Consider the following 14,475-nt stretch of genomic DNA (forward strand, 5'->3'; position numbering starts at 1 on the left):
TGACATGGTTTTAAATGAACCCAAAACACACTACATGGCCAAAAGTATGCTGACATCCCTTCTAATTGGTGGATTCGGCTGTTTCAGCCACACCCATTGCTGACAGGTATATATAATCAAGCACACAGCCATGCAATCTCCATAGACAAACATTGGCAGTAGAATGGGCCGTACTGAAGAGCTCAGTGACTTTCAACGTGGCAGTCAAAGGATGCCACTTTTCCAACAAGTCAGTTAGTCAAATTTCTTCCCTGCTAGAGCTGCCCCGGTCAACTACAAGTGCTGTTATTGTGAAGTGGAAACGTCTAGGAGCAACAACAGCACAGCCATGAAGTGGTAGGCCACACAAGTTCACAGAACGGGACCGCAGAGTGCTGAAGCGCGTAAAAATAGTCTGTCCTCGGTTGCAACACTCAATACTGAGTTCAAAACTGCCTGTGGAAGCAATGTCAGCACAACAACTGTTCATCAGGAGCTTTATGAAGTGGGTTTCCATGGCCGAGCAGCCGCACACAAGCCCAAGATCACCATGCGCAATGCCAAGCGTCGGCTGGAGTGGTGTAAAGCTCACCGGCTTGGACTCTGTAAACGCGTTCTCTGGAGTGATTAATCACACTTCGCCGTCTGGCAGTCCGACGGATGAATCTGGGTTTGGTGGATGCCAGGAGAACGCCACCCGCCCGAATGCATAGTCCCAACTGTCAAGTTTTATGGAGGAGGAACAATGGTCTGGGGCTGTTTTTCATTATTCGGACTAGACCCCTTAGTTCCAGTGAAGGGAAATCAACGCAACAGCATACAATGACATTCTAGACGTTGTGTGCTTCCAACTTTGTGGCAACAGTTTGGGGAAGGTCCATTCCTGTTTCAGCATGACAATGCCCCTGCGCACAAAGCGAAGTCCATACAGAAATGGTTTGTCAAGATCGGTGTGGAAGAACTTCACTGGCCTGCACAGAGCCGTGATCTCAACCCCATCGAACACCTTTGTGATGAATTTGAACGCCGACTGCGAGCCAGGCCTAATCGCCCAACATCAGTGGTCGTACTCACTAATGCTCGTGGCTGAATGCAAGCAAATCCATGCAGCAATGTTCCAACATCTAGTCTAGTGGAAAGCCTTCCCAGAAGAGTGGAGGCTGTTATAGCAGTAAAGGGGAGACAAACTCCATATTAATGCCCATAATTTTGAAATGAGATGTCCGATGAGCACATACGAGTGTGATGTTCGGGTGTCCACATACTTTGGGTCACAGTGTATTTGCAGACCCTTTCCTCCTCGACCTCCCTGCTCTCCAAACTCTCCTCTTATGGTATCCATGGAAATCTCCACTCATGGCTCGCGTACTTCCTCTTCTGTCGGTCAACATGTGGCTCTAAATGGCATTCTCTCCTCTCCCCTTCATGTCTCGGCTCGAGTTCCTCAAGGCAGTGTTCTGGGCCCCGTGCTTTTTCTAATCTTCATCAATGACCCCTTTGACTCTCTGGAAAATCCTCTATCTCTTTGCTGGTGACTCCACCCTCTTCCGCTTCACCTCTCATCCCTCAGATTGGCAGGCAGCAGCCTGTTCACTCTCTGCAGACCTGGATGAAATCACAAACTGGTCAAACACGTGGAACATGTCTTTCATTCCAGACAAATGTCACACTCTCACGATGTCTTTCTGAAAAGACCATCTGGAAAACCCTCCCATCACCTTTCTCAACAATCATCTTGAATAAGTTCCGTCACTCAACCTTTTGGGTGTCACTATCTGCCATGATCTTTCCATTTTTCCTGGGAAAGAAACATTTCCAAGATGGCCTCCAAAGCAAGTCGTCGACTTGGCAGCCTCCGTTGTTCAAAGTACTTCCTTCGCACTACTGAGCTAATCACTTACAAAGCTTTCATCCGCAGCTTGAGCACTGCTCTCCCCTCTGGGTCGGTGTTCCTGCCTCACCTAGCTCGGCTTCAGGCGGTAGAAACTAAGGCTTTTATAAATCATTGGTATCTCCCACCATGAAGCCGATTCTGAGGGCCTTTTATTCTCTCACTGCAGGCAGGTTGGCGGTCTATCTTCTGCAGTCTTCTCTCCGGCATAGCTCCTCCTGCTGTCTGTGCTCTGTCCCCCAAATATTCCTGCATCAACACTGTTATTGTGAAACTGCCAAAATCAAGACACTCTGCAAACCTTCACTCTTTTATTCCTCTATTTTTCTCACCTCTGGAACATACTAATACACCCTCTTCAATCCCACCCCACCTTCCAAGTCTTCAAAACAGCTGTTCACCACCATCTCTTATCTTCCCCCATCCAAAACCTTGATCTTTTCTACAGTGTTAATAAACCCTAAACCCATCCGTTTTCTTTCCTGAAAGCCCCTGAAGTATCCATCGTGTCTATCCCATGTACCCCGCCCCGGCCGTCTCTCTCCCACAGATCTCCTGATGCCGTTGTGCTTCCCTCTCCCTCCCACTTTCGTTCCCCGCTCCCTTTATTATGTGTTATGTGTGTTGGCTCTTATACAAGCCTCAGCTAAATATACAAAAAAAAAACATCTTACATTTCTTCTGATCCATTCATGAAATAGAAAATGAATTCCGCATTGAAAAGTTCCTACTATTTCCCAGGGTTCATCAATTTGACAGCTTTCACCAAAGTAACAGAAACGTTTCTCATTGATCACCAAAACCTTCAAATTTTCATTCAATACTTCTCGTATATTTAAATTATTTTCTTTTAAAAAGGAAGCAAAAAATGTGAAGCAGCAGCACCGACTTTAAATAATTGCATTAAAAATGGTAAAAAATATATATATATATGGCCTGGTGTGCACAAGTTCTCAGCCGGCATGATGCACATGCACAACTTTGATCATGGGCCTTGGACTTACAGGATTGTTAAAATAAAAGAATAATAACGAGAACGAGCAAAGATTGCTGACCCTTGCCCAGACTTGTTTTGTGTGGTTTTATAATATGTAATTTGTAGATGTACTTGCATTCTAATTGTACATACTTTATGGAGGTACTCGGTTGAAAAAAAATACAACATAACGTGTGCTACTGGCTACCACTAGGTGGCGCTTGAGGTCTACATTAGCACATTCTGTGCAGACAGACAGACAAACGGACCCAAAAGGGAAAACCCTTTCATCTGGCAATGGTAACAATAATAACAGTAATAATAATGAGATCTTGAATACCACCAACAAAGGCATATTCAAGATAAATGGTCCAAGTAATGGCATCGATTGTATTTGGCTGCACAAAATCTTGGCCCCATGCGTGAGATCAAGAACGCGCTCTGTGGAGCCAAGCTCCAAAGCACCACAACGGTCACATGCCCATACATATAAAGGTTGGTTTATTTTAAGCACAGTGCCACATACCTTAGGAAGGCAACTAACTGACCAATCAGTTTACAATAAGTCATTAACGATGGGCGAGTTGGTATCATAAAATCCACTGCACGATGTTAAATGAAGATGCCATTTTAGAGCAAAGTCCTGAGTATAGCCAAGTCCTGTCACTGCTCTTTAATCGAGCATCTTTACGTAATTGCAATTAGCTCACTGCTTCAGTGGTGAGCTAACGAAAACAAGCAATCATTTTCAAAGCAGTCAGGAGGTTTGCCAAAATATACACGACCTTTTTGTCGTAGGCCAATTTTGCAGTCATCAGAGGCCAGTATATACACTACTCACAATAAGTTAGGGATATTGTGGGAGTGAGTTTTTTATATTTTTTAATAGGGGTTAGGGTTAGGGTATTGAAATCAAGAATGCTGCGTTTTTTCACACTCATTATTAACCATAGAATGAGGACCAACAACTTTTTTCAACATAACTAATACACAAAATCAACCACACCAAAGAACCTGCCAATATCCCGAACTTATTGTGAGTAGTGTATCAGCCAAGATTCCACTTCACTTGTTACAGACAAGACAGCAAGATATCCACACCCACCTTTAGAAGCCATTTTTCCCCGCAAAGCGGGGGTTGGCCTTTTTTGGGCACCGTGGTCCCCTTTTTGAAGCAATGCTTTACGGCCGGATGCGCTTCCTGCCACCAACCCTGTTGGTCGCCTCTTGTGACACAGGGAATTACCAGTGAACTGGTACTCAATTTGCCGACCTCGGAAGGATGACAGGCTGAGTCAACCCCCCTGGCGTTAATTCGCCGATCAACCGGGATTCGAACCCAGGATCCAAAGCCGGCACCCTAACCACTAAGCCAACACCAGGCTCACAGACAGCAAGATATATATATATACTAGCAGAGGTACCCGGCTTTGCACGGGAGTGGGAGGAGGAGGGGAGGGGGAAGAGGAGGGGAGGGGAACGGGGGGGAGGGGGGGAGGGGGAAGCGGGGGAGGGGAAGGGGGGAGGGAAGGGTGCGGGGGTGCCCAGGGGAAGAAGGGCCCCTCCCCTCCCCCTCCCCCCCCTTTCCCCTCCCCCCCCTCCCCTCCCCCTTCCCCCTCCCCCTCCCCCTCCCCCCTCCCATCCCCTTCCCCCTCGTTCCCCTCCCCTTCTCTTCCCCCTCCCCTCCTCCTCCCCCTTCACACCAGGGGGGTTGACTCAGCCTGTCATCCCACCGAGGTCGGAAGTCGGAACTCATTGTCGTCAAATAAATGTAGCCTGTATGTTTCACTCTTTGTCACATGCCGTTGGTCCCATGTCAATCGGATGAAGTTGAAAAATTAACGTTACGAAGGTTCTCTGGGACGTACTGATTCCGAATAATGAAGTTGAAAAATTAACGTTCCGAAATACGCTAATTACGCTAACAGAAGCGCTGGAGGGAGCACTGCGCTCCCTCCCTTAGATTCCCTCCCTCTTCTGCTAGCGCTAATTACGCGTAACACACTAATTTTAAAACCCGAAGTTTTTTTAATTTTAAGGTGTGCTGTAGTCAGAAGCGCTAGAAGCGCTGCGCTCCCTCCCTTCGAATCCCTCTCTCTTCTGCTAGTGCTAATTATGCGTAATACGCTAATTTTAAAACCCGAAATTTTTTAAATTTTTATGTCTCCGTGACATTCCTGGGACCATCCCGAGTCGAACAGTACTTTCCGCTCGCAAATCCGTCCACGGGTTCTCGAGATCTTAGAGATCACACATAGATCAGGATACAGACACAGAGGCCAACTCTACTTTATATATATAGATATATATATATATATATATATATATATATATATATATATATATATATATATATATATATATATATATATATATATATATATATATATATATATATATATATATATATATATATGAGACAATAGATCATTGATGTGCTGGGCATCAAAATATCATTGATAGACAACAGATCATTGATACAGCCAACAGATCATTGATACAGACAACAGATCATTGATAGACAACAGATCATTGATACAGACAACAGATCATTGATACAGCCAACAGATCATTGATACAGACAACAGATCATTGATAGACAACAGATCATTGATACAGGCAACAGATCATTGATACAGACAACAGATCATTGATACAGACAACAGATCATTGATACAGACAACAGGTCATTGATACAGACAACAGATCATTGATACAGACAACAGATCATTGATACAGACAACAGATCATTGATACAGACAACAGATCATTGATACAGACAACAGATCATTGATACAGACAACAGATCATTGATACAGACAACAGATCATTGATACAGACAACAGATCATTGATACAGACAACAGATCATTGATACAGACAACAGATCATTGATACAGACAACAGATCATTGATACAGACAACAGATCATTGATACAGACAACAGATCATTGATACACACAACAGATCATTGATACAGACAACAGATCATTGACACACAACAGATCATTGATACAGACAACAGATAATTGATACAGGGTGTTTCAAAGAAATCGATACAAGTTTGACTTCCTGCCATTTCCTATACCGTTTTCCTTTTTTAGGGTTTGGTGGCGTTATCGTGATATTTGTTCCCTGGGAATTCTAGCTCCGAAGCTCAACTATGCCATAGACAGTGGAGCAGAAGACAAAAGTGGTCGCTCTGTGGTATCAACCACAAAAGTGGACTAAATCAACAACCACAACAACATTTTCTGGGGGACAGAACTACCTGAGGAGATCACCGAGAGGTACCTGAAAGGGCCTAAGTTCACATGCTTCTGGACCTTCAATGCCAGATGGGGAACACTAGGGCCTTACTGGTTTGAGAATGACAACAGCAGGACGGTGACGATCAACGGTGAGCGCTACTGGACCGTGCTCCAGAAGTTCCAGAATGATCTAGCCCAAAAGGTCACCCCAAACCAGCTCAGCATGACCTGGTTTATGTAGGATGGTGCACCCTCACATACAGCTGGTGACACCATCACTTTCCTGCAGCAGCTCTTCAGAAACCGCCTTGTTGCCCTGGGTACTGCTCTGTCTGCATCAATCGCCCTGCCACACTGGATGATCTGAAGCAAGAGGTGTCAGACTACCTCCAGGCAGTGCCACACGAGACCCACAGGAAAGTTGGACAGAACTTTGGAGTCAGGATCAATGCCTGTCTGAACCGTGGAGGGGAACACCGAGAACGTCAATTACAAGGATTTTGCGTAAATGCCAATTTCAGACATTGGGCTCTCACTATCTCTAGCAGTGACTTACTGCAATAGCAATCAGTGATAGAAAATACCATGTCATACGCTTTCAAGAAATGTTTGGTTCTTGAAGTTTGTTTCTTTGTAAATAACCGTTTAAAATAATTGTATCCCTATTTTTGAAACACCCTGTACACATAAAAATGTTTCACATAATGTGTTCAATGATTAAAGTTACTGCAAAACAAGAGCAACCAAAGTTTCACTTTTCATTCAAAATGCAACAAAGACGAATGAGAGGAGCAAGATAAATGGGAGGGACTAAAACAGTCCAATGAAGACATGGCCATGTTCCGGAAAATTTCACCATAACCTTTACGTGTTGCAAAGAATCACCCCTACATCATCAAATAAATGTAATAAACCAACAGCTCGACTCAGAAATAAAACTTTTGTGATACATTGTGCAAGGCAACAAAGGGAAGTGTCCACCCAGTTCTAATCTCAGCTATTCAAAGGTTCAATAACCAGTGATATCGCAGCCATTGGCCATATAAGTTGTTTAAGATGGATGATCGTCTTCAACAAGCAATAGTAGTGACAACGTTGAGGGAAACATTTTGTTGAACTTTTATTTGGGAAGCCTCCTGCTGGACATGGGGAATCAAAAAAAATAAATCAAACCACGAAGACAAAGCACAAACTATATGGAAGAATACTGAAGTGCTGCAGTGATACGTAAAACGGGATTCGGTATTTTGGCAAGTTTACGAAATGATAGACGACGTCATACTTGTTTGGAATGAGGTTGTTATACAAAGACTGGAATATAAAATAATGTTGAAAATCAAGTACACCTGGCTAAGGAAGCCAGGAAGGTGGCCACCCAAGAGTTACACGTATATGTTGTAAACATGCCACACTGTCGATACATGTAATTACTGCTTTTGATAGCAATGTGAGATCACGCGTGTGCATATCTTGGTATCACTTGCCATATCCATATGCTCACTTCCTCTGACAATAAATGGGGGGGGAAGGGAGTTTCCTGATTTTTTAGCAGTTTTGAAAGCTATCAGGATTTGAAATCAGAAACTACATACGAAGACAATTATAGTAAAATTGGCAAAGGGAGTCACTGTTATAAAACGTTCTGCTCGGTTCCATACTTTTTGCTCTTTGCTACTTCCATGCTCTTTTCCATACTGTCTTTTTATGGCGTAGCCCATAGGGCAAAGCCGCCGAGAACAGCGTTTGTTCACCCGTATGTATGTATGTATGTATGCATGTATGTATGTATGTATGTATGTCCGCAAACATATACCAATCAGAACTGAGGATCTGGTCACATGACAGGGTGATGTAATTACGTCCGATATCATTACGGCGGTACGGCGGCTGACCCTCCCCACACAGCCATTTTGATTTGTATGCTGTTCATAACGGCTAAAGGGGAACTAATGTAACTGTTTTACAAAATCAATTGGGAGCAGGAACGATTTACTCTATGTTGACAAAGGTTCCAGGTGCTCTTACCTTAAGCCCCAATAGTGCATCCATGCCAGATAAAGCAACATACAGACAAAGCATGCCAGATAAAGCAACATACAGACAAAGCATGCCAGATAAAGCAAAGCCACGAAGCAAAAGCAATAAATTGTGGGGGGGGGGGGGAGAAGAAAAAATAAATAAAAATAAAGTAAAATAAAATAAAATAAAAAAACAAAACTTTTGGACATGACGCCTCAGATTTACAATCTATTGTAGGAAGCAGGTCTGCAATACAAGAGGATACAATTCCTCAAACGTTTACATGTCGTCGAGAGTTTGCAGTAATAAGCATTCTACATGTACCAATCAATGGCACATCACATGCCATTGATTGGTACAAAGCACAATGATTGAAATTTCAATGAATGACCTTGTACGAAAAAGCATTTACTAGTTTTGGTTTGGACAAAGGCCTTTGGCAAAACAGTCTTTAAAATGAACTCAAGACCATCACATCATCAAAATTCAATGCAACAAAAACAATGAATCTGTGCAATGCAACAGCCAACATTTCCAACAAGGTAATAAAAATAAATAAATAAATACAAATTAAAATATATATATTGACACTCTTCTTGGAAATCATCCTAAAAATAGATTCAGATTCAGCATTTTGCCCAAGCGAGGTTAACAGGCGAGCAAACCTTTAAGCCAGTGAAAAAAGTGAAGATGCACTCTTCAGTGACATCAAAGGGCAGGTTGCCCAGGAAGGCAGTGTAAGGTGGCTTGCTTGGAAGGCGGCCCTTGTCAATGCTGGGTCCGCGGGCCGCGCGAGGTGCTGTTGGCAACTGCGAGCGATCTATTATTCGTCGGTAGATGTTTTCATCAAGAGGCCAAGCATTGGACGCTATTGGATAGAGTCAGCAAACAGAAAGCAGCGCATAAGTAGCACTTCGTATTTAATAAACCTGCTTTCAAACACGTCTTGTGCAGCTTGCTATCATTATTTACAAGAGATTCTATGTTAAGAAAACACTGATCATATATGAAAGTCAACACTGTACTTGTGCTGTTTCGCAAAGCTAACCCTGGAAGAATATCAATATCAAGTTTCAGCTAACAAACAAACTCATAAAAAACAAGTGGAACAGCATTTCAAAATTCAAGAATTATATCACTTTTTCACTCAGTGCCTGTTTTAAAAATAAAGGGATCTGAAAATAAAACCAGAGCTAAGTCAATGGCACACCATGAAAAAAAAAAAAAATCAAAGTTTCCCACCTCAAGCAACGTTTAAGGGTGTAGTACTGGTGAAGGTGATATTATTTTTTTTTTATTTTTTTTTTTTTTTTTTAGCTGAACAGTTTCCTTATAGTCTTATAAACAAGAATCATGCTATTAGAGGTCATAGAAGTACCCCTAATTATTGAAAAATTCAAATTTCAATCCAATTTAATAAAATATTTTGCATGAAATTTGTTATAACTTGGGAAATGCATCATTCTTTTGGGCTGAAATTTGGACAGGATATTCAGAATATCACTTCCTTTAAAATGATGAAGGCTTTTGTTTATAGGAGTAACCATTGTGGATTTATTGAAGGACAACCAAGTTTTATCTGGTAATTGGCATAATTAGCTAATTAGTGAACATTTGACATAATTTCACAAAATCCTCTCATCAGGTAGTAGAGTAACACATGTATAATACATGTACCAAGTTTTGTGTGAAAAGAATGATAGGTGACATAGAAGATAGAAGTAGAAATGTGTTCTTTGTTTTTCCTTGTTTTTTATTGACGGTCTAATTTATGCAAATTATATGCATGTAATATAACAAAGAAGCGTTGAAACTGGTCTGAGTTAAAGCCAAGATTATATCTTTCAAGAAAAACTGAAAATTAGATATTAACTTGACTTTGTTTTTGTGTAAAGGCCTCTCAAAGGTACCTATGTAGTTTTCTCAATTTTTCACCAGTACTACACCCTTAAAGATGGCAAAAAGTTCCACCAGGAAAGACCCAATATCAAATTTTGAGTTTAAAAAAAAAAAAAAAAAAAAAAAGTATCCTCCTTTGACTACTGTAACCTTAAATCCCCACCCTCCCTGGGGCATGAAACAGCGGTCAAATCCAACAAAAATAGTAACATATGTCATGTGCCCCCCAATGTCGATTGCATATCCAAAGTTTCATAAAAAAATGTTTTAAAACATGTGCATAATTGCATTTTAGGTTTCCTGATATTTTGGCCCCACCCAAGTCACAAGGGGGCGGGACAAAAATGATACTGCTCTATCACCTTCTTGCCATGTGGCGATTCCAACTTCCAAGTTTAGTGACAGATTCTCTTGAAAGTCTAGGACAGATTATTTAATCTCCGCACAACCATTTAGGAGGAGATAGAGTGACAGACAGGCAAATATAACTAGACAGATTGACAGCAAATTACAATACCCCAACTCTCCTCAAGCACCACCCCCTGGCGTTTTCTTCAAGGTATAAAAAACATACAAACAAAAAAAAACTTTTTTGTTGAATAGTTGGGAACAAACCATCTCCATCAAGCTCTTCACTTTCATCGGCCCAGTTGACGGATCGAGTCTGAATTTGAGCAGAGCCAACAACGCCGTCCTCGGATAGAAAGTCATTCAGGCTAACAGTCTTCCCTTTCTTAATCTTCTTCTTCGCAGCCATTGGCTGTGCTGATATTGCTGTAGAATGGTAGAAGGAAGGGAATCAAAATAATGCTACAGCAAAAACGAGTAACATCCGAAAAAAATGAATAGAAGGACAACATTGAGCAACCAATCTGCATCTTTCAATCGTTACTATCGACATGAAAAAGCAAAACTCAAATGTAGCAACAACTCCAAGTATAAATACAATACAAACAACCATCAGGGATGCATCTTTGTGGTGGTTTATGCTGAGCCGAACATGGCAAGAACACGTGTACCGTTTGAAGTGTATTGATGATGTGCACAAAACTTTATGAGTTTCTGTATCATCTATCTATAATTCCAGTAATCTCTGTACGTCTGTACGTCTGTACGTTTGTTTGTCTGTGACCGCTGTTTCTCGACAACCACGGGTCCGATATACTTTTAACTTGCCAGGTATATTGCTGGGGACCCGAGGATGTGCCTTTTCAAGGTTTCATATTAATCGGACAATTACTTACCGAGCTATGTCCAAAAAACGATTCAACCAATCAGAGAGCAGCGAACGATCGCGTGTGCCGAACGTGGAGGACACACTCTGCCTCGGATGGCACATTTGAGAGCGTATTCATTTATTTCACGTTTGCAAACTATGTTGGCGTTAAACTATGTTTTAAAACTAATAAAACCGAATTTGCGATTCATTCGCTTTCCTGCGCGTTTGTGCACGCGATGGCGATTTCTTTACCAAACTCCGGAAGCCGTTCGCTTTGGACCAAACCATTGCATGTAAATAGAGGGGGGGGATTGTCACCGTACTCGCAAGCCGTTCGCTTTGGACCAAACCATTTCATGTAAATAGAGGGGGGGGATATAATTTTAGATATAGATATAGTACGGGCAATGCCCTAGTATAATACAAAGGGTATCATTGTATCATTTGTGGTTCAAATTATATCACCAAGCAAAGTTGTCCATGTCTTGTTGGAACACCCTGTACAATAGGCTAATGCTGTTTGTCCCACCCTGAAATATAGAAATGCTTCTCGGAGATAACAGACATATATATATATATATATATATATATATATATATATATATATATATATATATATATATATATACAGTATATATATATATATATATATATATATATATATATATATATATATATATATGTATATATATATATATATATATATTAAAAGTTGCTTCAAACTAATCCTAACTTACGGGGAAATTACAATTTTTCCAATCAGAGCAAAAATTTAACCTGGGCGGTGTATAAGGCTACAGACCAATGCTGCGTTCAATGCTGAATTCCATATTTGCTGTCATGAAATATGCTGCAATATATTTACTGTTTAGAAATAAGATTCATTTGCATTTTTACAATGCTCGATACAATATATTTAATAGACCAATGCCGTTTGTCTGCTCCCCTCAAACGTTTCAGTACCCATGAAACGAGGTTGTCTGCTCCCCTCAGGCTCAAACAAAGTATCCTCACTACCGCCATGAGCAGTGTACCGTGTTCAAAATTGTCACCGGTGGACCACACACACCCAAATTAGAACCGATGAAGGGAGGTACACAAGGCTGTGCGACTACAACCTCAAAGACCCTTAGAACAGGGGGGAAAACGCAAACAAACGATCTCCTCAACCTCCTCCCAGCTTCGCACTCACTTTATCCAGGCTCATACATGGGACGTGGAACGACGAGTGTTCAGGGAAGGCGACAGCGAAGGGATCTGAACGTCGTGCGCACTCTCTCACCTGCAGCAGCCATGACAGCTGAGGAACCCGGAAGCGAGGCGACGGATGCGTGCAATCAGCTGGCAAACCACATGACCTAAACACCACGTGACAGCCTTTATTTCCGAACGTCACCGACACGCAGGGAGTTTCGCGGAAGAAGACGACTTGCTTTATATGGAACATAAAACTTATTCAAAGCAAAAAGCGAATCGGTCGCCTTTAATTTAACTGACGCATTTATTAAAAGCTCACCAACGCTCTTCTTCAATTTTGGTGTTCCAATATCCCAACGTTTTCCGCTCGATTGTCGCGAGTGTGTGTGACGTCAAGCTGGCACCGACTTGGTTGTTCGGAACGCTGTTCACTCGCATCAGTTTGTCAGTCAAAAGCAGAGCTACACTGAATATGTATAATTTATGAAGTAAAATTGCTTCGATGTCTTTATTGCATGTGTGAAAGAATCAGGTCCCGAAATCCAGAAAAAAAAATCATTAAAATCGTTAAACAACAACATCCATGTGGAATTTGGAACACGAAGTCACGAAGAGTGAGAGGGCGCTTGATCCACCAGCAAAGCAAAACATTTACTCGTTGAGAATCCATTAATAGTCCGGCAGCTAATCTAAATATAGCATAACAATTGTGCATTTTGTGAGGAAAGCACCAAATTTGGCACACTAGTAGACTATCATATTATGAAAAGATCTGGATATTGGGCCATCTCAGATTCAGAGATTAGATTTTTGCAAGATTTGCAGATTTTGCAGATTTGCAAGCTGAGATTGCAACGCCAGGGGCGGCCGACTCCTTCCTGCGAGCTGCCCACGTCACCCGCACAAGAAGAGCTCATCAAATCACTGCAGCGGCACTGCACATCCTGCAACACCGTGCGTATGAACGCCACTGTATGACATATGCTGATGATGCAGAAGACCTGCCTGAGGTCGAAGCCTGGTGTCACCAGAGAGGAGAAGACATTCCCAACTTTCAGTACTGGGCAACTGTGCTGGAACTAGAGATGTTGGTACTGGTCTCCGTGCGTTCTCTGCGGCAGGCTTCATTCACGATGTACCTTGATGCCCTGACGGAACTGGTCCCATGGTTCCATGCCTTAGACCACACACACTATGCCAGGTGGGTCCCTGTTCACCTGAGGGACATGGTTGCACTCCCAATGAAGCACCCAGATGTAGCCAGATAATTCAGGGCTGGCAACTTCACTGTACAGAAGACGAAGAAGGTGTTCTCTTCGATCCCAATCGACCAGGCGCATGAACGGAATAACGCCTGCATCAAGGGAGATGGTGGAGCAGTCGGCCTCACTGACAACCCAAGTGCCCTGCGGCGTTGGATGATTGCCGGGCCAGAAGTTGCCAGGGCCATAGAAGAGTTCCAAGATGGCCATCAACATTATGGCCGGTTCCTATATTTTGGAACCGGCCAACGCGAGGCGTACCTGTGCTGGTAGCTGGCGTAGAAAGAGCGCCCGGAATAAAAAATCCGGGGCTTTGTCACCCAGCAACGACAGCATGTAATCCATCCGCACCGATGGTCGTGTGTCGCCGAGTTCGGGAAGGTCCAGGAGGCGGTCGGCCCATTCGCACTCCGTGAGGCCGAACGTGGCGACGAGGAGACGCTTAAGCGCCTCGTACCTGTGGTCGGCCGGTGGGTTCCGCAGGACGGACACGACTCGGGTGGCTGTTCCAGGGCCCGAGGGCGGCGATGACATGGTAATAACGCGTCTCATCCGCCGTTACGCCTCGAAGTTGGAACTGTGCCTCGGCCTGCACGAACCATACCTCGGTCTGAGCTTCCCAAAACTCAGGGAGCTTCACCGCGACCGCGTTGTTTGACATTGGCGCGTTCTGTTGGTCAGCGGCGGCTGAACCAGCATCGAGGTCACCAGTGTAGTGCGGTGCTATGCACACGACTTGTTTGCCAAGAAGATAAGCAACAACGCGGGTAACCAAAAAGAGTC

General features: G+C 43.0%; 1 protein-coding gene across 9 annotated transcripts in view; it reads right to left on the reverse strand.

Moving 5' to 3' along the window:
• EIF4B (eukaryotic translation initiation factor 4B) overlaps nt 1-12,864 on the reverse strand; it is a 193,464-nt gene extending 180,600 nt beyond the window's left edge. For 5 of the 9 annotated variants that reach the window (XM_068123240.2, XM_068123239.2, XM_068123243.2 and 2 more), the window contains exons 1-4: nt 12,750-12,861; nt 12,516-12,591; nt 10,630-10,788; nt 8,781-8,983 (exon numbers count right to left, since the gene is read on the reverse strand). In XM_068123240.2, coding sequence (XP_067979341.2) covers nt 8,781-8,983; nt 10,630-10,788; nt 12,516-12,528 — 375 coding nt within the window. In that variant the 5' untranslated portion in view covers nt 12,529-12,591; nt 12,750-12,861. Of the gene's footprint in view, nt 1-8,780; nt 8,984-10,629; nt 10,789-12,425; nt 12,592-12,749 lie in introns of those variants that run through there. The other 4 variants (XM_068123242.2, XM_078782301.1, XM_078782302.1 and 1 more) reach the window with 3 other exon arrangements.
• Between the last annotated feature and the right edge of the window lie 1,611 nt (nt 12,865-14,475).

This window comes from Myxine glutinosa, chromosome 7, assembly GCF_964187855.1.
Source record: "Myxine glutinosa chromosome 7, kmMyxGlut1.1, whole genome shotgun sequence".
Taxonomy (NCBI): domain Eukaryota; kingdom Metazoa; phylum Chordata; class Myxini; order Myxiniformes; family Myxinidae; genus Myxine; species Myxine glutinosa.